The sequence below is a fragment of the Lipotes vexillifer genome, unplaced genomic scaffold (assembly GCF_000442215.2).
Source record: "Lipotes vexillifer unplaced genomic scaffold, Lipotes_vexillifer_v1.1 scaffold1130, whole genome shotgun sequence".
Classification (NCBI taxonomy): Eukaryota; Metazoa; Chordata; class Mammalia; order Artiodactyla; family Lipotidae; genus Lipotes; species Lipotes vexillifer.
The window spans coordinates 547,280-573,209 of record NW_006797877.1 but is presented as its reverse complement, the minus strand read 5'-3'; the positions used below and the strand labels follow the sequence as shown (position 1 = coordinate 573,209).

The window sequence follows — 25,930 nt, the reverse complement described above, 5'->3', positions numbered from 1 at the left end:
TCAAAGCTTTGCTCTATGTGATGATTTTGATTCCAGAGGCTGAAGAATTTCATGAGGTTTAAGAGAGATTGTGGGAATGAAAGAGATAATTGGAAGGACCAAATGGGATAGCCCCAAAGGTGAACCACTGTGATGACATAATCACAGGATGACAGTCAAAGCTAGCTGCTGGAGTGGGAATGAAAGTTAGTGGAAATGAGTAAATCAGGAAACTCTGAACCTAGGGGTTTGAATGAGCACAGTACCTGGCACAGAGCATTCTGTCAGAAATATTTGTTGAATTGAAAACTTTTGAATATTTAAATGTTACCTATAATACATTCTATATTTAGCAATGTGTAGTTTTTAAGATGTTCTGTATATTGTGGCAGTTGTTAATATCCTAATGTATAAACTGAGATCCAGTGATTTCTTCTGGGTCACAGAATTGGTACAAGATGGAACCAGAATTTGTGCCGTGGTTTACAGCTCATTTCAGAACAATTTAATAAGAATTGTGAGTTTTTCTATTGCCAGTCACCTTGCTAGGTGATTGGAAGGGTATTTGATGAAATTAAGAAATTTGATCTAGTCTTCTAAAAAAAATTCTTCAGTGACTCCTATTTCTAGGAGAACAGCATACAAAGGGCTAGACAGATGTATTTAAGTAAAACCAGGTGGGAAGGGGGAGTCTGGTGTAGACTGTCAGCTCCCCAACAGAAACCCGCCAGGGAAACTTGTTACTCAGGCAAAGCTGAGTTTAATAAACTTGCTGCAATGAGGGAGAGCAACACCTTGATAGACTCTTGTTAGTGTCTCAAAAGGAGGACATTAGGGTAGAGTAATTAGAGGATTGGAGAGGGTCTCTGGTTAGGTGGTTTAAGTTGGGTCTTTCAAGGTGGGCAATTGTTTGGGATTGGGTAGACTTTGTAACACAATAGTTTACATTGTGTTGGTGAACATTAAAGTGATGGATTTGGTGAGCAGCAACAAGGGAATGTGAAACTAGAACTGGAAGGACTTTGCAAAGGTGTAGAAAGTAAAGATAAAACCATTTCTGAAATAAAAACTAAAGTTATAAAGTGTCACAAAGGAGAACTGACCTTATAGAAAACACAGCAGAAGGCATAGTAGATAGAAATAATAAATGCAGAAATGGTAAAAAAAAAAAAAAAAAAAAAAAAAAAAAAAAAAGAAAAAAAAAAAAAAAAAAAAAAAAAAAAAAGAGAAAGGACTCAGGAGAAGATGATAAAGTAAAGCCACAGGTAAAGGAAATCCAATATACCTAGACTAGAGTCCATGAATAGAAGAATAAAACAAATGGACAGAACGAATGCCTAAAACTACAATCAGAAAATTTTCTGAAATAAAAGAAGTTCCCAATCCACAAATAAAAAGGATGCACTGTGCAACTTGGGAAAAGTGACCAAGAGTGGTCAAATATAAGCTATTGAACTTTATAGGGAACAAAGGAAATTACTTATGCATTTTATAAGAAAGGTGATAAGGAAAGAAAATCACATTGGCATCAGACTTCTCAAAAGCAAATTCAACACCAAGAAACTGAAGCTCCATCTACAAGACATTCAAGGAAAGAAGAACTGTCCTTCAAAAAGATATGTATACACAGGCTACAAAAATGTTGAACATGCAAAAATTCAGGGAATATTGCTCCCAAGAACACTTTCTGAGGAATTTCTCCGACCAAGAACTGATTGAAGATTCTTGGGCAGAACAACTGCCTGTTGGGCATTGAATATGTTTATGTGTAGAACTAAAAGCAAAAAGTGAGGGACAGAGCGATAGTATAGTATGTAAACAGTACCTACTCTGACAAAGATAAAATATTGCAACTAGTAAATATGGCGGGGGGGTAGAAAATGGAATGAACTTGCTGATTGCCTTAACTGTAGTACTCAGGAATCAAAGATATAATTAAAGCTGAAAAGTCAAGCAGTGGAAGCCTGAACTTATTTAAAAGTATATAGTTAACTACTAATGAGTATAAAACTATTGAATAAAATTGGGCTGTGTGAGAGGAAAGGCAGCAGAAAGAGGTTAAAGGCTAATTGTATTATTTTTTTGTAACAGAAATCATTAGTTGTTGGTTAAAGAAAGAGATGACTGAGGGTATTAAATGAACATACAATGTTTAATAGTAACTAGAGAAACAAAAGTCTAAATCTTCCAAACTGTGAAAAGAACTGAATGCACAAGAAAAGAAAGAGAAATTTAAAAAATACATCTAGAAAGAGTAAATACAGCATGAAAGAATGACATTTGAGGCTAACTAGGTCTGTGATATCAATAAATGTAAATAAGCTTAACTAACATATTAGCAAAAATGTTCAGTTTGTTTCATTAGGCGTGTACAATGTATGTAAAATAAAAACTTTTAAAGTAATTTAGAAATGTCAAAAATTAAAGGACATGCCAAGGTATACCAAGCAAATACTGTGTTTTAAGGGTAGTGACCTTAAAATGCCGTGAAGAAAAATTCAGTTCTAAAAATATTAATGAGCAAAAAATGGCCGTTTATAATACTAAGGGCTATAATTCACAAGGCTACAATAGCAGTTTAAAATATTTTTAATCAAAACACTGCAGCAACATTCCTGAAACAGACTACAGGAGATGGAACGAGAAATATGATTTACCTCACTCAGACTAGTGAAATGGTAAGTAAAGATATAGAAGACCAAATGACATTATGATTGTATAGATAATAGGTCTTCTAGCTATATAACAAATTTTGTATCCTGACAATAGAAAAAAATATGCCTTTCTTCAAGTTTTTATGAAGTAGTAATGGCAAAAAATCCAGAAAGTGGGTAAAATAGAAAACAAATTCTCAATATCAATGCAAACTAGAAGTCAGTATCAAAATCAGAAGAAAAGGGTTTATTCACTTGGAAGTTAAAAACTATTTACTCTTAAGTAGAAGGGAAAATAAAATACACATCAAGGGACTCCCTTGATGGTACAGTGGTAAAAAATCCACCTGCCAATGCAGGGGACCAGGTTCGATCCCTGGTCGGGGAACTAAGATCCCACATGCAGTGGGGCAACTAAGCCCGTGTGCCACAACCACTGAGCCCATGCATCTCAACGAGAGACCCCGCGTTCCACAACTACAGAGCCCACATGCTCTGAAGCCCGTGTGCCACAACTAGAGAGATAAAACCCGCACACTGCAACTAGACAGAAACCCGAGACCTCGCACTGTAACGAAAAAGATCCCACATGCCTCAACAAAGATCCCATATGCCACAACGAAGACCTGATTCAGCCAAATAAGTAAATAAATAAATAAGGAAAATAAATAAAATAAACATTAACAAAGGAAATACACATCAAAATTGCAACAGTTTTTGATGACAACATTTGAAAACATAAGATATTAGAATCTTTGGGAACCAAATAAAACAAAGTTCAGAGAAAAGCCTTGAAGTCTTACATCAATAAAACGAAAAAAAAGTAAATGAATTAAATATCAGACTTAAAATGTTAACAGTAAAGAAAAGCAAAAGCAGAAGAAATTAATACAGGTAAAAATTAATGAGTTAAAAGGTAAAAATAGTAAAACTAATGAAATGGTAATATATCATAATTGAATGGAGCTTGAGGGATGCAAGAATGGTCAATAGAGTAGGAAATCTATTCATATACTGTCGTTAGATCTAAGTGGTAAAATTGTATGATTATCTTTGTACCTGCCGAAAAAGCATTTTATAAAATTCAAGATCTATTCCTGAATATAAAAAAATGCTTTATAAGGAAATTGATTACACTTCCTTAACATGATTAAAAATGTGCATGTGCATATGTATTTGTGTTTATCTCAGCTTAAAAGTCAGCATCTTACTAATAGAAAATTACTAGAGGTATATTTACCAAAATCAGGAACAAGACAATGAAGCACATTATCATCACTGTAATTATTATTGTATTAGTTATTAGCCCACCTCATTAGTCAAGAGAAGTATATTGGAAGTATAAAAATTGGGGAAAGGTGAGGAATATATAAGAGAATCAACTAAAAACAAAAATTAGATGTAGAATGATGTGTTGGTCTGCTTGGGCCGCCATAACAAAGTACTGCAGACAAAAATTTATTTTCTCGCAGTTCTGGAGGCTGGAAGTCCCAGATCGGAGTTTCAGCAAATTCTGTATTTGATACGGACTCTTCCTGGCTTGTCAACAGCTGCCTTTTTGCTGTGTCTTCACATGGCCTTTCCTCTGTGTGCACACAGTGTGCCACCCTTATGACCTCATTTAACCTGAATTACCTCCTTAAGCCCCATCTCCAAATACAGTCTCATGGGGGTTTAGGGCTTCAGCATATGGATTTGGGGTGGGGCAACACAATTCAGTCCATAGCAAAAGATAATAGAAGGCACAATTAAAATATATAAATCAATAGGCTCCTAATGAAACTTAAAAGCTTTTGCACAGCAAAGGAAACCATAGACAAGAGGAAAAGACAACCCTCAGAATGGGAGAAAATATTTGCAAATGAAGCAACTGACAAAGGATTACTCTCCAAAATTTACAAGCAGCTCATGCAACTCAATATCAAAAAAACAAACAACCCAGTCCAAAAATGGGCAGGAGACCTAAATCGACATTTCTCCAAAGAAGATATACAGATTGCCAACAAACACATGAAAGAATGCTAAACATCATTAATCATTAGAGAAATGCAAATCAAAACTACAGGGGGATATCATCTCACACCAGTCAGAATAGCCATCATCAAAAAATCTACAAACAATAAATGCTGGAGAGGGTGTGGAAAAAAGGAAACCCTCTTGCACTGTTGGTGGGAATGTAAATGGATACAGCCACTGTGGAGAACAGTATGGAGGTTCCTTAAAAAACTAAAAATAGAACTACCATACGACCCAGCAATCCCACTACTCAGCATATACCCTGAGAAAACCATAATTCAAAAAGAGTCATGTACCCCAATGTTCATTGCAGCTCTATTTACAATAGCTAGGACATGGAAGCAGCCTAAGTGTCCCTCAACAGATGAATGGATAAGGAAGATGTGGCACATATATACAATGGAATATTACTCAGCCATAAAAGGAAATGAATTTGAGTTATTTGTAGTGAGGTGGATGGATCTAGAGTCTGTCATACAGAGTGAAGTAAGTGAGAAAGAGGAAAACAAATAACATATGGTAACGCATATACGTGGAATCTAAAAAAAAAAAATGGTTCTGATGAACCTAGGGGCAGGACAGGAATAAAGATGCAGACCTGCTAGAGAATGGACTTGAGAACATGGGGAGGGGGAAGGGTAAGCTGGGACAAAGTGAGAGAGTGGCATGGACATATATATACTACCAAATGTAAAACCGATAGATAGTGGGAAGCAGCCACATAGCACAGGGAGATCAGCTTGGTGCTTTGTGACCACCTAGAGGGGTGGGATAGGGAGGGTGGGAGAGAGGGAGACATTAAGAGGGTAAGAGATATGGGGATAAATGTATATGTATAGCTGATTTACTTTGTTATAAAGCAGAAACTAACACACCATTGTAAAGCAATTATACTCCAATAAAGATGTTAAAAAAAAAGACAGAAAGATAATTTTTGTAAAGAAAAGAACTCTTTGTAACATGAATAAAAGCTAATCAGTTCTATGCATCCAAAAAAAAGAAAAAAAGAATAGTACCTATTTCACTGGATTATTAGGAGGATTAAATGAGAATATAAAGTGACTTAGCACAATGTCCGCCTCAGTAACTGTGGCCCTCTGCTAAGTGTTCACATATTTATATGTACATATACATAAACTCACATTTTTATATATATACACACACACATAGAGAAAAATACATCATACATAAATATCTATGTATATTTACATATGTAAGACAGTTGGAGTATGTCAGAAAGAGGGAGAGGATATCGTAATCTACTAGACTGATATTAGTGACTTTAAAGGAATATAATTCTCAATATTTTAAACTATGTCTATCATCTTGTTAAATTATTACTTTACTTGGAGTTATCAATTTATGGTAATAACGTTTTACACTTACATTTTGAAAGACTGTTATATAAACAAAATAGTATTAAGGTTTTTTATAATGTTATTTCTGTAGTTCCAATTTTCACAGCAGTGAAGCTGCCAGACTTTTCTATAATTCTAACAATCTAGAATGTACTATGTAGTATCAGAGGAATGGCATAAAGTTTAACAATGCAAAAAATGAAAAAAAATCTCCAAAATAGACTTTTGGACAAGATGATGAAATGTGAACTAGAGATATGCCCTCAAACTTTTATACCTGGTACTCATTTCTCCATTAAAGAACCTTGGTAAAAAAAAAAAAAAAAATCAGTAGGCTCCATATATTGCAAGCAACTAGTTAAAAGTTATAATGTAAGAAAAGACTCCATTTACAATAGCAACACAAGAAGTATATAGGAATAAACTTAACAAGTAGGTAAAGCCTATATAAAGAAAAATTTGACAGTCTACTTAAGGGCATGTAGAAGGACGTATCTTGTATTGGAATATTACAATGAAGTCAATTCTAAGTTAATTTGTAAATATAATCAGAACCTGGAGTGTTTTTTTTTTCCTCTGAAACTTGGCAAGATGAGTAGACAAGGAATAATAGCCAGGATTACTCTGAAAAATTAAAGGAGCAGTAGGGACCTCTGCCCTGTGTGCACAGCAGCACAGACTGTACCTCCTGTATCTATGCTGGCCACCAGGTGCTCCAGCCTACTCAGGGATGCTGGGGCCACCCACTGCTGTCACCTTGGCCACTTCTCATCCGCTTGGAATTAGCAGTGAAACAGTTTTTGAAAGAAGCTTTGATTACTGAGCAAGGAACCTTGAATTTATTCAGTAAGTTAATCTTGACACTGTATATGGCCATCTTGTTTACTGCCTCTTTCGGAACACACTGAGAGGAAGACAAGGGAATAATGGCGTTCACGTCACTAATCCCAGGCAGAGGTGTTTGGGCTAGTAGTCCATGTTACCCACTAACACATGGAGTGTGTAGTAGGTAACTAAACTGGGAGTTCCAACCTCAGAGAAGAAAGGGATGCTTGTGATCGGAAAGTCAAAAAATTATGGAATGTCCCTTGCAGTGTTAATGTAGGCAAAATGGATGGGCCACATGAACACCCTGGAAATACGTCACTGCTCCAACATCTTATCCATACGCACCAAATAGTACAGTTCCTGTAAAACATGTCACTGTTGCAAAACATGTAAACAAAGGGTTTACACACAAAAAAGAAATAATAGTGGTCTTTAAATATACAGAAAGATGATTCATCTTTCTAGAATAAGAGAAATGCAGATCAGAGTTAGACTGAGAAAGCAGATTTCAAAAATTCATATGTATGATAGTGCACTCTATTGGTGAGTCTTATTTTGCATAAGAAAACAGGGAAAACAAGATATGTGTTTGTATTATGTTTGTATAAAGAAACACCAGAAGGATAAACCAGAAACTTTGGGGGAAAAATTTGTCACCTCTGTGGGCCAAGGGTAGGGGCTGGTGAACAAGAGTGGAAGGTGCTGGAATGAGAACAGAAATTCTTTGTGAATAGTTTTTACATAGTTTTGACTTTGGACTCATGCAAAGATTATCCCAAAAATATCATGACTATGCTGAAGTTGTATAAGTGAATTTGAATTTGGTTTTATTCAGGAAGCAATTGATTCAACTCCAAAGTACAGCAAGTTTCCCTTTGAAGTTCATAATCATTGTTTTGCTCAGAGACTGGGCAGAATCTACTTTAGATGATTTAAAATTCAGTGTCAATGCAATATGTATCTCTTACTGTTTACCGTAAGAGCTGTTAAATATATTAATTAAATTTCATGACACTTATTTGTTTTGGTGTGGGGAAATGGGGAAGGGGGTCAGGTGGTCAGGTAACTTCTTTTGCATCAGTAATTGTGAAACAGATTTTTTCAATTATGTAATTACATAATAAACCAGATGCAGATCTTTAAGTACAAAGTCCAATTAAAAGATTACACCTAATTCAGATAAAAGCTTACACTTTTCTAATTATGTCAACTAATTACTTAGAATGTGTGAAAATTTTACGGAGTTTTAGAGAAAATTCCTAGGTTAGCATATCTTCTCCAACAATTCTTCTGTAAAATATATGTTTTTGGAATCTTTGTTGCTCTCATCACTCATCCAGAAAAAAGCAAAACCCTTCCTATATTAGATTTACATCTGATTGGATGTCAAATTTTAAGTTCAGAATGCATGTAGTTCCAGCATAGGGACCTCCAGACAAGTTTATAAACCAATTTACCATTATAATGCTCAACCAGTCTCCTGAAATCCAATCAATTGGAATTTTTTTTAGTTTCAACTAATGGCACAGCTCCATTGGTTGTTAAAGGGATACATTTCTGTACATTGTTCCCTCTTTTCTTTAATGAGGTCATATTTGTCCATGGAGATTTGAATTTGTTTCTGCTCAAAGCTTATGAGCACTCCCGACTTAATTCCACTTTTTTTTTTTTTAATTTTTTAATTTTTTTGCTGTGCCACAGGGCATGCGGGATCTTCGTTCCCTGACCATGGATTAAACATATGCCCCCTGCAGTGGAAGCACGGAGTCCTAACCACTGGACCACCAGGGAATTCCCCTAATTCCACTTTAAATTAAAAGTCTGTTTATATTTTTTGGACCTTCAAAATAGTGTGAAATTGGGCCTCAAACTCATGTGAAGATAAGCCAGAAGCCATGAATTCTTATGGAAGACTGTTCTTCCTCCATTAAGAACCATGGTGAACTCAGCAAGTTTCTATGCTGTTTCTGCAGGACATTTTGTTTTCTAGGTCACCTTTTCACTTCACTGTGAGTGTAGCACTCCCTTATGTGCACAAGGATATCTCTGACCCTGCTGCCTGCCCTTGGTGGGCCCAAGGCTCTGCCTCCTGTCCTTCTGAGACTGACCTTTAAAAACACACACTTTAGGCCACCTAGGATGAGGATGCTTGAGATGTCCTCAGGGCAGGGCCTTCAGTGTTTGTTATATCCTTGGACTCTTATTCACACTTCTTCTCTACTCTTAAGTGAAATCTTTAATTTAAAACGTTAAACCATTCTTTTAGACGGCAATATTAATATTTTAATCTAGCATTTCTGATATTTTCTTTTAGTAGAAGGATTTCAGGATCTCTGGTTCATCATATTGCTAGAAACTAAATTCTTACTCCTTGATTTGAGAACGGCTGCCTTTAATCATACACTTGGGATAGTTTGCCAGGATTTAAGGCCACCACTTTGAGGGGAAAAGGAAGAATTTGTCACCACCAGTTCCAATACACGTACCTCTCTTTGACATTGTTTCAGCATCAAGTTTACTGAGTTTAACTTATTACCCTTGTTTTGAGCATCTTTTTTGTTCAAGACTCTGTGCTTGACATAAAAATTCTTGAGGGAATTAGCAGAGAGGGAATTAGTTTAGTATAGATCAGTGTTTGATATGCTTTCTACTTTCAGTTGTGATGCCTAAATCAAAGGAGGTGCTGGAGAGAGCTTGAGACAATGTGTATGATGGTTCAGTGCACATTTTGGGAAAACAGGCAGTGGATTCACTAGACATCTGTAGACTTTGAAGTTTGAATGCAGGTTTCCTAGCAAAAAGTAACTATTTGATAGAAAGGCACAGAAGTAGCTAAAGACAAATCAGAATTTCACCTTTGAATCTCTCATGTTAATCTCTTGCCAGTATTTTGCATAAAGCAAATGGAGATATTTTCTGTACTGTTACAAATTTAGTTCCTCCTCTCCCCTCTCTATATGTAGCTCACCTGTCATGGTGAGTGATAACCATACAGAAAAATTCACCTCTGTAAAGCCCCCTCTGAACTTCAAGTTAGTTGCTTCATCTGTCTTTCCAGAATAATTTATACAAATCTCTCTTAGGTCACTTACTGTGTGATGTCATTGAAATGCACTGTTTTGACACTGTTTTTCTTCCTAAATCAATTTGCCTACTCTGGTAATAGTCATAATGAAAGCTTCATTTGTGAGTACTTTATATGTGACTAGTCACAGATATATATTACATTAAACCTTTATAACAGACTTGTGAGTATTCTATTTTACAGATGAGGAAACTGAGACTTATGGAAGATACTAAGTAAATTTGCCTAAATCTTACCACGAGTAAGTAGCAAGACTGGGGTTTAAACCAGATCTGACTCCCTCCCCGCGACCTTGCTACTATGCTCTATAGCTATAGGACATTCCCTTTTCTTCTAGTGCCTGGAGTTGTTTCTAGCACTGAGTAGGCACGTGGGAAATATTTACTTAATAAAAAGTTAGTGAACATTGAAACACTGCTTTAATGAAAACTTATGAATTCATAAATGATTGCTAAATATTTACACATACACCAAAGTTTTGAGTTCTGGGATATCAAACAATAGGATTGTGCCAGCTATCAAATTCTAAGTGTTTGTGCGCACACACACACACACACGCACACACACAGTATAAAATGTAATAGGTAAGTAATTGTTGTAGCATTAGAAATATCACATACTGCAAAATCAAAATACTTAGGTATTGTGTCTTTAATCTGTTTTAAGGTTCCCAGCACTTAGATCAGATGTGGGCAGTACTACCCACATATAGGCCAAATGTGGCCTGCTGCCTGTCTTTATACATATAAAAGTTTTATTGGAACATAATCATGCTCATTTGTTAATTATCTGTGACTGCTTTTGTGCTACAAGGGCAGAGTTGAGTGGTTCAACAGAGATGATACACCTGGCAAAGCCTAAAATATTTACTGTCTGACTCAATAGAAATAGTTGGCCAACTCCTGACATAGATCAGCTCTTGTTATATCACTTGGTTAACTATTTTCTGTATTTCCAGCATCTTCAGGATAGATTTGAAATTCAACCAGGCGATGCTGGTCTATATATAAATGGACTTCATGTTGATATGGATTCTTATGATCCTTTTAAGTAAGTATTGAATTATTGATACAAACTATGGTTTATATATGAAGGTACACTTTAGTCCTGAATTTAGTATTTGTTAAAATGCAAATAATCACTTTAAAGGTAAAGCAAATATATCTTTCTTTTTTTTTTTTTGCGGTACGCGGGACTCTCACTGTTGTGGCCTCCGCCGTTGCGGAGCGCAGGCTCTGGACGCGCAGGCTCAGCGGCCATGGCTCACGGGCCCAGCCGCTCCGCGGCAGGTGGGATCTCCCCGGACCGGGGCACGAACCCGCGTCCCCTGCATCGGCAGGCGAACTCTCAACCACTGCGCCACCAGGGAAGCCCTATTTTACTTTTAAAGAGAGTCATAAAACTACTTTAAAATTCATATTTAGAATATAAAATGAATTTAGTAAACACAGTACTTTAGTTCAGATATTCAGTTTTAATTGAATTCTTGAACTTAAATTAATTGTTCATTTGTTTCATTTTCTTAGCACCTTGGAAATACATAGGAAAACGCAGGGAAGATTGAGAAGTAGGGTTCAAGTGGGGCTTTTATCTTTATTTAGTTGAATTTTTGGACCTAATCTTGGGAAAATACTAATCTGAGATATAAAGGCCAAATACTACACACAGAGAAGAGCAGTTGTCAGCTCCTGGCAGTAAACTTTAGAGGACAGAAATTACATTTGTGCTCAAGAACAGTGAAAATAGATTTAAAAGAGGGCAGAAATGGTAGGTAGATTTTGGAAAGTTCTCTGTGGCAGTGTATGGGGAAATTTTCATAACAGGAACATTGTGACGTGTAACTTGGAAAGGCTACAGGTTATTCAAGAGATAGAGCCCCCTGGGCTCCTCCACCTGGTAATCAGTGATCTGCAGGGCGTGTGATACATTTTTGTTCCTCGTTGATCGGATCACTAGTTAAAACTACTATAATTCCCTTAAAGGAGAAAAGAGAAAATAGGTGAGGATATTTATATCTTCTGACAGTTTTAGCACAAAATAAACAATCAAAGAAAGAAGTTCTCAGGAAGGATCAGAGCATGTAGAGTAAAAAGTATGAAAAGGTTGATGAATGAAAGAAAATGATTCAGGAAAGAGAGGAAGGAAATGTCCTGTTAAGTTATAGCCTGGATCTGGAGACAGGTGCTTTGCAGCCGGTACTTTAACATTGTCGATTTGGGGAAAGAAAGTGAAGGGGGAATTATTTTTCACTTTCTTCCTATCCTTGTCGTGTTTGGGGTCGCAGAGCTGGTACCACGCCCACACCCTAACCCTTCTTCCTCTGATCCCCGAGGAGCCAGAGCCTCGGTGCCTCAGTGTCAGGTCGGCGCAGGTTCACACAGACTGCGTCCAAGCCCAGCTCTGACCCCCAGGGAGACTAGGACAATAGGAGGGAGTGGCAATGACCAGGGAAAAAGACAGGTAGGACTGAGGAAATTTGAGGAGTTCCATAAATGTGTTTCATATATCCACCTTAGATGCATTTGCCCTAGAGCTACTTAATAGTCACCCCAGCCACAGAATGGACCAGACTCAGGTCAGGTCCAAGTGCTCAAGAAACTGACTCTGGTACATACTGGATGTTACTCATTTTGACAGCCAGCCTGTTCCTGCTTGAGTAATATCACTACAGTATAACTACCAGAAAGACAGGTAACAAAGGTGTCTTGATATTCGCACTTGTGGAATTTTTCTATATCTTAAGTTGTCTGGCTCACAGTTCTTTTGTGCTCTGGATTAAATATGTATTTGTAATGCAAGCAACATTAAAATTCAATATTATAAAATCAATTCAATATTAAAATTCGATTTGGTTAATGTCTGAATGCCTACTATGCTGTAGAGACTGCTAGATATCAGGGGTGTAGTGGTGAACAAGACAGACACATCTTGCTTAAGCAAAATTTACAGTCTAGGAGGGTAACTGATATTAAATAATTGTATTATAATAAGGTTTGTAAAAGATAAAGTGCAGTGCTTTGAGAGCTTTTAACTCCAGGGATTTAAGCTTGTTCTTGATGGAACATGGGGACAGTGCATATCAGATTTCTTCAAGGAAGTGATATTTAAGGATGAATCAGGCAAAGTGGGGAGTTGAGGTTCTGCAAGCATGACATATTTGAGGAAATGCATTGTCTAGTATGGCCAAGACTCTGCAGTGAGGAAGAATTAGAAGAAGCTTAGGTCGCACAGATGGGCAAAGATCAGATTGTGAAACCAGGTTCTGGGTTTTGGCCTTTTGTCTCAAGGGCAGGAGAAGCCAGTGAAGGCTTCTGAGCGAATTTAAAGATAGTGACTATTTAAAAGAAGGAGCATGAGAGGTTATTTAACAATCCAGAGATATAAGTTTTCCTGATAAATAAACCTAGCATATTTCAAGAACCAGATTTTTTTCTATTGGTATCCAAAACTCAAGATTTGAGAAGAGCAAGGAGGAAACTAGTGCTTGTTGAGGGCAACTGTGTGCTCAGTAGTAAATTCATTTAATCGTAATACCCCATCAAGTGATTATTACTATTCTCTTTTTTATTGATGGGGAAACAAAGACTCAGATCTCACATAAAGATAGGGACATAGCTAGCAAACAGTTGCAGGATTTGAAATGTCATGCCCTTTTCAACGTACCACAGTATGTAACTCTTATCTAGTTTTTCTATTGGTGGTTTTCCTTGGAAACTAGATGGTGATAACAAAGGTGATCGTTACAGAAGCTACGAGGAATATTATACTTCCGTCACACAAAAGTCAATAAGGTCAATAAGCATCATAAAATTTTTTAAATGGAGAGAACATTGGCAGTACCATCCAAAATTCTTATTTTACCAATGAGAAAACTTAGACTCTAGGAATTCAGAACTTCAAGAAGCCCCACATGAAGAAGTAGTGTTATAGCTCCGACTAAATCTTACTATTGGTGATTTATGATATTCAACCTAGTGCTCTTTTTATCCCGCTCATCTTCTAATAGGTTTGGGGGGAGGGGGTAAAAACTCTCCTTTGTAAAGCAGTGGCCAGAGCTGTCTAGGATACAGACATGCTGAGCTGATGTCATGCAGACCAGCTTGAAATACTTCTAAAACAGCCTTCTTAAGAGTTTAGATATTAGATCTCTGCTTTTTAAATGTAGATCTCTGTTGTCCTCCCCGAGAACTGTACTCTAAAGCCCATATATTTCTTTATTCTAATTCTTTTCATTTCTGAAAGGTGAAGTGATCTCCGTGAATGGATTTTTGAATGAAGCACTTAGGTTAAATAAAATAAATATAAATTTTAACACTTGGTTTCAAAAAGTAGTAATCAAAATTCCTCCTTGCCTAGTAGATTTTTACCTTCTCAAACATGAACATGAACATGCTTTACCATAGTCTATACAGCCTTATCTATCTTTGCAGATACAGGGAAGCACTGGGTTCCTATAGCCTTCATGTCCCAGCTCTTCCGCTCTACTGGCTGAGTGACTGGGCAGGAGGCTTCACCTCTCTGAGCCTCATTGGTGTCGCTTGAGACTTCCTGAGGTTGTTTTGAGACACAGAATGAACTTGATAAATAGTAGTTTGAAGAATCAAACTGCCCTAACTTTTTGTCAGTAGGGTTATTTATTGATGCTGTTACTTTTAGCAGTAATACTTTCTAACATGTTTAAGAGCTATCAAATTATTATTATATATGTAATTAGAAATTTTAGTATGTATTCTCAACAGATGTGAACTTTCATACCTTAATGGGGTTTCCCCTGCATTAAAATTTTATATTTTAGGTCATGTTTGATTTTACCTTGTTTTTGTAGTAGCTTTATCAAAAGAGTGACCTACTGTATTTTTTCCTTTCATTTTTGACCTGCTCAGTGGTGAGTATATCCTCACTTCTTTAGTGAAGAGTATAATAAATATACCTTGTTGTCTTATCCTTTAAATAAGAAGATTTTGTTACCACTTTAAAAAACACCTCAGCGTAAGTTTACCCTGGATAACTAGACTCCTTGTCTTATTTGTTAATGAGTTTAATAGTGTATTTTCCTGCTATTAATTAAAAATACCAGTGAAACTTGTTTCTAATGCTTTGAGAAATCTATAAACTTTACAGGATTTAATAAAAATTTTTGGCAAATCAAAACAAAACATTTCTTTTCTTTAAACATAAAGTCTTTTGGATATGCTGAAACTAGAAGGAAAAGTGATGAATGGCCTTCGCAATCTTGGGATCAAAGAAGAACATATGAGCAAATTTTTAAAGTTGAGCTCACCTGATTGGGACGATACCTATGCATTAGATATTAGACATTCTTCCATAATGGTAAGTATGCATGTAATTGCTCGCTTTAAAACCTTTAGTAGACTTCAGAGTTAACATAAAACCAAATATTGGCAGACTTTAGAGTAAATTTAAGCATTTTGAAAGATGTTGTAGGAGAACTCAGTGAGAAGAAAAAGTTAAAACTACAGACTCATCCCCTCTCACCCTTATAGCTTCTTTCCCCTTCCTCGTAGTCTCTGTACTTCCTCACGAGAACATCTACTCAGCTCATTCACTATCCTTTCCAGCTTTAAAGATAAAAACAAATGAGAACAACAGAATAACCACATGAGCAACAACAAAATACCAAATGGTTAAAATCTGAGGGATATAAGAATACCACCTTAATATAATGAAAATCTTGCCTAACAATTTGCAGTGGCTTCCTAACGTTCGGTCCATGTATTATAGCCTAAGTGAATTTTTTTTTGAAATCTGATCACATCACTTTCCCTTGCTTAAAGCACAAAAATAGTCCATCATATGGCCTAATAGGTGTAAATGGCCTACTTTCTCCTTTCTATATCTTAAACTATGATATATTCTTTTTTACCACTATCCCTTATCCCGTGCTGGGAAAGCAGTTCTTCCTCTCTTTATCCAGTTAACCCCTACTCTTTTTTCAGACTTCAGCTCCAAAAAATACTTCCTGAGAGAAGCTTGCCTTAACTATCCAAAATAGACGATTTTTTCATATGCGCATTGTGTCAAGGAATCCTCAAGTTCACCCTCAGGTTCAGTGGGTTTGCTAAAAGGACTGACAAGGCCTGGAAGTTGTTATACTCATGGTTACGATTTATTAGAGCAAAAGAATACCAAGCAGTATCAGAAGCAGAAAGGGCATGGGATGAAGTCCAGAGGAAACCAAGTACAAGCTTCCAGGAGTTCCTCCTAGTGGAGCTGTACAGGACATGCTGAATTGGATGTGTGACAGTCCTTGCAAAGTGCTGCCTACTAGGGAAGCTGACTTGAGCCTGAGAGTTCAGGGTTTTTAAAAGGGGTCTGGCATTTAAGCATATAATGGCCATGTGACTGATGTTAGTCACTGAAACTCCAGATCCTGAGAGAAAAAGCAGGTATTCATTATAAATCATACCGTTTGTAAAAACTCTGTACAAACTGCTAGAGCATGCAGCAGGCCCTCAGTGTGCAAAACACTCTTTATCAGTCAGAACATTCCAAGAGCTCAATTCCCAGGAGCCAACCTAGAGAACCTTTATCAGGAACACAGGCCCTTCTTGGGAATGTGCAAGGTGTGGCCAACCCAGGCTTGCTGACTTAATCCCCCCCCCACCTCTCTCTCTCTCTCTCTCTCTCACCCACCCATAAACACACACACCCCTCTGGGCAGCATCATTTCTCAGCTGGCTACTCAAAGCAGCAGCTTGTACATGCTTGTTTTGCTGTTTGCTTGTCTAAACTACAGGCTTAATAAGGAGGCTGCAGGAGAAAATGGTACCCCCCCCCCCCCTCTCTCTCTCTCTCTCTCTCTCTCTCTCACTCTCACTCTCACTCTCACTCACTCACTCACACACACGTGTGTGTGTGTATGTGTCTATATTATGTTATAGAACTACCAATCGCTCTGTATACTTAGCACAGTTATAATTTTACATTTATCCTGTGGTTCTTTGTGATGTCTTTGTTTCTTGACTATATAAACTTCATGAAGGTAGGAATTTTTTCCATTTTTTCTCTCACCATTATATCCCTGGCTGTAGTAGGTACTCAATAAATATAAATATTCCTTGAATGAATAAGTAAATACTTATCTCAAACCAACATAAAACATAATATTAACAGTGAAACTCTGGAAGCATTCCAGTTAGAACATAATATAAGTATGTTCATGTCACTGATATGATTTAACATTATTATAAAAAGTATAACTATTAGGAATGAGAAAATAAAAATGTTGCATGACATAAGATTATGTAACAAACTCCTTAAGGGAAGCATTTATAATTAATAAGAGATTTTAGTAATATGGGTTTGAAGTAACTGTAAACAGATCAAAAGCTTTTTTTCCAAAAACCATTTGGAAGACATAATGATTTATTCATAATAACATAAAAATTTAAATACCCTGATAATATCTTAATAACTACTGTGTGATAAAATAGTCTTAATAGCTAATAATAAAAACTACAACTTAACTGATGAGTTAGAAAAGAAGGATAAAAAGACACATGGAGAGTGTTAATTGGCATAGCCTTTTAAAAAATTATGGCTGTGGTGCTGTTAAGAAACTTGAGCTAGTAATTTCACTGGAAACTTCCATAAAGAAGTAGGAAATGGAGAAAAATCATTATATCCAAAGATATGATCATTACTGCGGATTTTTGAAACAAATAGAAATGAGTTAGCTATAAACAGAAATGTTGTAAGTTGTATAACCACACAATTATTATTCAGAGATCAAAATTATGTTTATAGATATGTTTTAATAACCAGGGATAATGACTGTGTCCTCATGTAAAGTAAAAAATATAGATTTATATTATATCATCATGTGAAAAGATGGACAGAGGATCAGAAGGAAATCTATCAAAATATTAAGTTACTAATGGGTGATGTGGTTTGATCGGTATTTTTTTTCATGCTTTTCTGTAAATTTCAGATTTTAACAATGGGCATTATTATATGATCAGGGAAAAAAGTTTTTAAGGGAAAAAAACATAACTTCACTGGACGTCATACTGTTTGTTTTCCTGTAGAAATTTAAGGGATTCCCTCTGAAGTGTTGCAGTTGTTACAGTTACTCTTGTCCTATGGGAACAGCCGTCCCACTTATACACTTAGTCCACCATCCAAGAATCATGGAACAATAACAGCACCAAAGAACTACCATATTCCCTGAGCATCAGAGACCTCAGACTGAGGACAAACCACATGTTATTAATTAGTTACCATCGTATTTTCTAGAACAATTTTCTAAACGATTTGCTTGTTGATACTGTTTTTTTACCAATCTTTAGACCATATTCTCTCATTAGCTAGATTTTACTCTTTCTTGGATATCTTTAAACTCTATAGCAGATATCTTTTCTAATAATGTTTTATCAGGAAAAGGAATGACCATGTTAGTAATCTTAATACTTTGTGCCTTTTATCTTAAGCATTTATGCTTTTGATCATTTTTAGAAGAATGCTGAGAGTAAGTGACACTGATAAAGTGAGGGAAGTAATTTTCTAGCCTATTCTGGACATAAGAGATAGACCTGTAAAGGGGCTGTCCAGCTGCATTTATAAAGTAACATCCTGATCCTCTAAGGTTGGCGGTAGAAGACAGTCACTCACATGCGGGGAGCAGCCCTGATGCTGTTCCCATTGCCTCCACCGCCCACAGAGTCGCAAAGTCTCCTCCTGTACTGCTGTAAAGTCTCCTTTCTTGCCCAAATCTTCAACACCTTCGAGAGGCTTTCTTTTACAAGGAGCTTCTATCTGAGAGTGTCATGGAGTAATTTTTATCGAGGTAAAACATGCATAAGGTAATGCTTTTTTAACCATTTTAAGTGTGTAATCCATTGGCATTAAGTAGATTCACAGTCTCGTCCAACCATCACCATTATCCATTTCCAGAACTTTTTCACTATTTCAAATAGAAACCCATTCCCTTCCTCTCTAAGTCCCCGGTAGCCTCTGTTCTACTTTTTGCCTCTATGAATTTGCCTATTCCAAGTACTTCATGTAAGGTTAATCATACAGTATTTGTCCATTTATGCCTGGCTTATTTCACTAGGCATAATGTTTTCAGGGTTCATCCGTATTGTAGCATGTATCAGAATTTCATTCCTTTTTAAGACTAATAATTTTTAAAGTATCTTTTTTACATACTATTAAGGGAAGCTTCATGTCTCAATTAAATGCTTCTGTTTTTCCACTTGGGAAGTGCCTGCCTGGGTAGAAAATTATTTCTGAGGCTTTATTCTCTAGATACCTTAAAAAAATCAGCTGGCACAAATGCAGAGCTCTGAGGTCTCAGTACGCTTCAGCTTGGTCTGTTAGAGCAGCAAAATTAGCTCACACATCAGCTTTATTTTTGTTTCATAGCATTTGCTACCACCCAGTATGACATGTATTTGTTTATAATAATCTTCCAGTGGCATGTAAGTGCCACAAAAACCAGAACTTTGTTAAATATCTTCAACATACATCACGTCCTATTGAATAGGAAGCACTCCAAAAACTATCTTAATGACTATCTTAATGTCAAAACAGAGTTATTCATGAATGAAAGCAATACTTTGCTTTTAATTCTTTTTCCCCTGGATCTGTCTCCCTACTTACTTTTTATCTTTACAGAGAAAGCTGAGGCCCTGAGTTAAATCACTTCTGACCTCTGTGTTTATACCCTCCCCCTCAAAAAATCTTGGTGGTTTATTTCTTAAAAGTCTAATTGACAGTTTAGTAAGAATTTGAGGTTCATTGGTATTCTTCCATCCGTGATTTACTATTCCAGCTTTCTCTGTCTCAGACATCAGGAATCACCTCAGGTGTCACTGGAATTTTGTTAAGAGTCAGTAAAAACAATCATAGGATTATATGTTTGGCTCCTTTGGATTGTAATTTCTTTTCAGTTCACTGTGCCCGACCACGAACAGTGCCAGAGGCTTTGGTCATATTCTAGCAAAACTACCCCTGCAACTATTTTCTGTACTGTGATGTTGATGATGTAGCCATATTCCTGGGGCGTTTATTATAACTTTCTTTAATTTTCTCTTCTCTAATGTTCCCAAGTCACTCTAGCCACTTGTCATTATATAAAAACAATTCTAAGTTTTTGTTATTGTCACCAAGATGATAGTGATATGAGTTTTTTTTAAAAAAGGCACCAGTAGGCACAGGCAGAGCCTATAAGTTCTTTAGCTACGAGTGTAACTTGCCAAGCACAGTGGATCCCACAGTCATAAAGGCAAGTTTCCCTGTCCACGTCCAGTAATGATGTTGTAAATCAGTTGACTGTAGACACGTGGGTTTATTCCTGGACTTTCAGTTCAATTCTGTTGATCTGTATCTTATCCTTATGCCAGCACCACACTGTTGTTTTTTTTTTTTTTTTTTTACTGTAGCTTTGTAGTAACTTTAAAAATCGGGAATTTTGAGTCCTCCAACTTTATTCTTCTTTTTTAAGATTGTCTTGGCATGCTTGCACCTTTTCCTTTCATTATGAATTATGGAATCAGCCTGTCCATTTCTGTTAAAAAGAAAAAGACAGCTGGAATTTTTGTTGAGATTTTGTTGAATCTATAGATCAATTTAAGGAATATTGCTATTGAAATATATTACGTCTTCCAATCCATGAACATGGGATGCCTTTCCATTTATTTAGGTCTTCTTTAATTTCTTGCAACAATGTTTTGTAGCTTTCAGTGTAAGTCTCAGACTTGTTAAATTATTTCTAAGTATTCTACCCTTTTTTATGTCCCTATAAATGGAATTGTTTTCTTATGTTTAATTTAGGATTTTTCATTGCCTTTTTTGTTGTTGTTGAAAACTGGACATCTTGAATATTATATTGTGGCACTTCTGGCAGTCAGATTCTCACCCCTCCCCAGGGTTTGTTATTGCTGTTTGCTGTTGTTTTTGTTATTTGTTTAGTGACTAATCTTATAAAGTCTGTATTCTTTTTCATGTGTGGCCACAGAAGTGTCTGTTATGTTAGCCTAGTCATCTGCTAAGTATTGGACAGAGATTTACTTACATGCCTCGAACCAGAAAATCTCCCAGTCTTTGCACAGGGCCTCTGTGTGTGTGGCACATGGAGGGAGGGGGAGCAGCACACACTAAACATTCAGTCAGGTGGTCTGCATCTCTGCATTAGCCTTCAGTTCTTGTTTGCATAGAGCTTGGAAGTCAGCCAGGGGTGAGAAGAACGTAGGGCCTTCTCAGGTCTTCCTTGAGCATGCATGTGTCCCTGGACATGCACATGGCCTTGTAGATTTCCAGGAATACGTCAGAACTTCTCAAAGCCCTTCTCAAAACATCTCAAAGATGTTTCCCAAAACATCTCATTCCCCAGCCCTTCCTCACTAAGTTTGCGGTTACTCTATTGTGCGTCCCAGCTATTTTCTCTTGTCTCAGGAGTGACTAAAACATTTACCTATAAATGTTTTCCATAAATTAGAGTAGCAGCTTTAACACTAGGCAAATCACAAGTTAGGCAGGATAAAGGCAAGACTTTTCAGAAGGTTTTCTAGGGAGTCACCAGACAGTTCAAACAAAAAGTTACAATTCATTCAGAATAAAGTCCATTCTACTGCTTCCAGTAGTATTGGTACTAGAATGTGAGCTGTCATTTTCAAGGCTACTGATTAGCTTGGGAGCAGGAGATGGGACTAAGGTAAGTTATAATGCCACACATCTCAGTGTTCTTACTGAGATGCAGCCGTTTTTCTTGAATAAACACTCTCAGTGTTGCTGCAAGCGTTTGGTTAGTTTTCATGGTTCTGAAAATGTTCATTCCCACAGATTTTCTAGTTTTTCCATTTTCTGTATAAGGACAGAGTTTTGGAGTTCCTTACTCAGCCATTTTAGCTAATGTCACTCCCCAAAGAGAGCCCAGAAGATGTGAACTGTAAGTCTTTTAAGTTCTTTGCTTCTCTCAGAGAGAGAGTCAGCCTCTAACAGCATGACCCATTATGTGATTATTTGTTGACCTGTGTAGCTCCTTGGATGTTCAGGAAATTGTCTTCCGGGTTCTAATCTATAAATGACAGTATCTTTTTTTCAGCATCTTGGAAGCCTAGTAGATAGAAAGGCCCGAGTTCTGACCAACAGAATGGATGGAGGTAGATCACTGGAGTGTCAGTGCCAGTTCTGCACGTGAACTTGTGAGGCCTTTTCCAGTTACTGTTGCTGCTTTCGTGTATTCACCTGAGACTAAGGAAAGGGGCAGTTCAGTGTCTGTGGGCCTAGTCAATGTGATTTCCAGTGTTGTCTCAGTAGTTCTCCAAAATGGATCCACGTATTACCTCAATTACTTCACCCAACACCCATGGCTGTAAATTAGGCCATTTCTCTAGCTTTCTAACTTTAGTATTTGTGATAAGAATCACCTAGGGCACTTGTTTTAAATGGGGGTGATTCAGTAGGCCTGAAGTGGCACCAAGGAATCTGCATATTAACACATGCAGCTGTTTTGATCCACATTAGAAGTGACTGTATCTTCAGTCATTAATTCAAGTTCAGTGGGACTGATACATAAAGCATAATTGCCAGTTTCTCGCTTGAAGTAAAAAATACAACTCACCACCGAGGGGATCGGATAGTCACATCCTCTACGTGGTGCCCCCTTCTCCTCTGACCTGGGATTCCCGCAGGAGAACAGTTAATTAATCTAGACATTGCTGACTGAGTCTACAGCAAGTTCCAGTTCTCACAGGATCCCTGGCCTATTGTGAGGATCTTTAGAACCGTTCCCATTACCTTCACATCTTGGCAAGAATTACCTCAGAAACATAAATAAGAGACAGTACTACTGATTTTTCCAGGGAGACTAAAGTTCTCCCTTCTATCTCAGTACCACCAAGACAAATTTTAGTGGAAAAAAGCTAATCCCAGAACCCATCATACTTGTTAGCCACTAAAATAGAAATTGTTACAACTGTTAACTGTCATCCCCCCTCAGATGTCTGAAACCGAGTTAACTCCTTCTCTGCTTTCCTGTCCTCTCCCCTGGAAAAGCCTACTTCTTAGAGCTTAATGTCTCCGTGCTGATACAGTGTTCCTCTCTGAAAGCCATGAATTACCCTAGATTTCTCCCTCCTCTTCATCCCTCTTTGTGTGTCTCTTAATTCTGCCTTCTCTCTAAAACCACTGCCTCTGGCTTAGGTAAGCCCTCCAGAAATTCATGTCTAGATTATTGCAAAAGCCTCCTCATTTCTTCAGGTACTGTGTTGTCCCAGTTGTCCTCTCCTCTCTGACTTTGAGCTACAGATACGTTAGACCTTTTGCCTGTGTCACTCATCTCTCTTACACTTTGTTTTGATTCTGCATTATTTTTGTTTGCTTTAGTTAATATACATTCTGTTGATCTGTCATCCTGTTTCCTAATCCCTGTCTCTTCTTTTATGTCCGGTGTGCAATTGAAACCACCTGATAAGTTCGTCCATTTCTTAATTACGGATGCTGTTTTAAATTCTAAAATATCCCTTTGGTTCTTTTTTTTTTTCATAGGCTTTAGTTCTCTGTTAAAAGTTTCCATCTTTCCATCTATTTTTGTTCTTTTAAAAATGTATATGAATTGTTATTTTAAAGTCCTTGCCTAACTCCCTTTCTATTGTCAGTTTTTTTTCTCCTGCATTTTGATATTTGGTCCGTTTCTTTTTGTATGACAGTTTTTGGTAAGAACCAGAAGTTGCTGATGAAAAGTTATAGGAGCAAAGAATTGTAAGGTCTGTTCTGGCAGTCCAGGTACCAGACGCTTACTTGATTCTGTCGAGGCTTGATTTTAGGCTTTGTGAGAGTTCTGTTTCGTGTCTTACTCCTAGCGTCTGGCCCTACTGGGTCTCAAATGAAAGTGCAGTGTTTAGCAAAGTCCTTCCACCTTGAACTCCAACCTCTGTCTCTTCAGTAACATGTTATGCCTGCAGCTTCAACCTCCCCGTTTTTGTTTTCTCCTGGCCTTTTTTGCGGGGGGAGGCGTGTTGCCATGTGTATGTGTAGACTAGTAGTCAGCAAATGAGAGGAGTTTCTGCGGAGATTTCTTTGGTTTCTTCTCTGCAGTTTCCTCCTCTGCTGGACTTGCCCCCATCTCACATCTCATCAGTTTGGCAGCCCTAATTTTCACTTCTGTCTTTCCCAATATGTAGGAAATATATCTTCCCCACACTGGGACAGCGCGCTATGACTGTCTCTCTCTGTTGGAATTCTCTTCCTCCAGGCTGCAATTTGGAAAATGCCCCCAGTGACAAAGTTGAGGAGCTTGCCTGTCTGCCTCCTGCTTTCAAGGATTGTAACTCCTCAGTTGTTGATTGTTGGTTGACCCCTACCTCCATGCCTCTAGAGAGAGCTTTTCTCTACCATTTTTCATTGTTTTGGGGTGGGTGGGGGGAAAGGCTAGTCTAATATAAGCTATTCCATCTTTATTAGAACTGGACGTCCAAAATGTCGGTTTTAAACATTTAACTTTTGTTAAGACGTTTTATTTTACTTATGTCCAAGCTTTTAAATTTTAGAGGAAAGGCAAATGACCTCATTGCCTCCTGTACCTTAAATGGTTTATCGGAGTAATTTTTATACAATTTTATTTTTTAGTATGAAAAACAAACATATGAGTAAATGGAGTCAATTGTTTCGGAAGGGAAAGGCTTAATGTAAAAGGCTATGGGAATATAAAACTTTTGCACATATATGTTCCTTAAAGGATGTTCAACTAGCTTCTTATACTTAATCAGTATATTTCACTTAATGTGTATATTTCACTTGCTGTTTGACAGAGTGAAATCCGCCTTTGAAAATGATTTATGTATTAATATAGCTTTCACAGATTTCTGGATTCTTTTCTAGTGGATTAATGACTTAGAAACTGATGATTTGTATGTTATGTGGCCTTCAAGTTGCCAGGAACTCTTGAAGCCAGTGTCCCCTGGAAGTATACCTTTCATAAGGCGTAATTTTCATAATTTGGTAAGTTTTATACTTTGAAATTTTGTATACATCTTTTATAAAGATATCACCATTCTTTTTGGACTACCCTGCTCTTGGTAAATAGGCATCTGAGTAATAAGGAAAGAAGTATTTGCCTGATGCAACAAGCTTGAGGTGGCATGGCTGACTAGGTATCAAAAGCTAGCAGTGTCACATAACCTGCCTTTTATTGTTTAACCCTCATGTGCTTTTATAATACCGTCATTAAATCGATGGGTTACTGTTATATTTTGTAAAAGCAATTTATGATAGAACTTTTCTGCCTTCTTTATTATAAAGAACGAATTTAAGTACATTTCAGGGAAAAATACATAAATACTAGTATGTCATCTGTGATATAAATGTTCATTATTACAATGTTAAATAACCTTATAGAACTTTGTAATGTGGAGAAAACACCTAGGGCTTTATATTTTTTTCTCATAGGAATTGAATATCTTAGTTCCTACAGCAGATGTTAATGCTGTTATTTTTTGGATCAAAATTCAATTTCTATTTCCTTTTTTAAAAAATTCGTCACAGAAAATCCAGCGAACACTTAGAATAAGGTATATTTCACTTCTTGTAAAAAATATTTACTTTGGGGCTTCCCTGGTGGCACAGTGGTTAAGAGTCCGCCTGCCAATGCAGGGGATACGGGTTCGTGCCCCGGTCCGGGAAGATCCCACATGCCGCGGAGCGGCTGGGCCCGTGAGCCATGGCCGCTGAGCCTGCGCGTCCGGAGCCTGTGCTCTGCAACGGGAGAGGCCACAACAGTGAGAGGCCCCGCGTAGAGAAAAAAAAAAAAAAAAAAAAAAATATTTACTTTGTGCTGTGCTTCAAGAAGAGGATGAATAACCTGATTAAATTTCATGTAGTGTTATATTTTGGTGTGTGTAGCTTTTAGAAATTTGTAAACTGTGAAATTCTTTCTTATATACATTCCTCAAAATTCTTTACTATTGCTAGAAAATTTTAAAAATTGTACCTTGAATTTCATGCTTTTAGCTACAGAAATTAGATTAAATTTCAATTTCATGAAAATTATG

General features: G+C 37.1%; 1 protein-coding gene across 1 annotated transcript in view; it reads left to right on the top strand.

Annotated features, from left to right (window-relative positions):
• UGGT2 (UDP-glucose glycoprotein glucosyltransferase 2) overlaps positions 1-25,930 on the top strand; it is a 160,928-nt gene that overhangs the window by 44,031 nt on the left and 90,967 nt on the right. Inside the window, exons 11-13 of the mRNA XM_007469922.1 lie at positions 10,879-10,970; positions 15,101-15,251; positions 24,762-24,881. Of these exons, the coding sequence (XP_007469984.1) occupies positions 10,879-10,970; positions 15,101-15,251; positions 24,762-24,881 (363 nt within the window). The remainder of the gene's footprint in view (positions 1-10,878; positions 10,971-15,100; positions 15,252-24,761; positions 24,882-25,930) is intronic.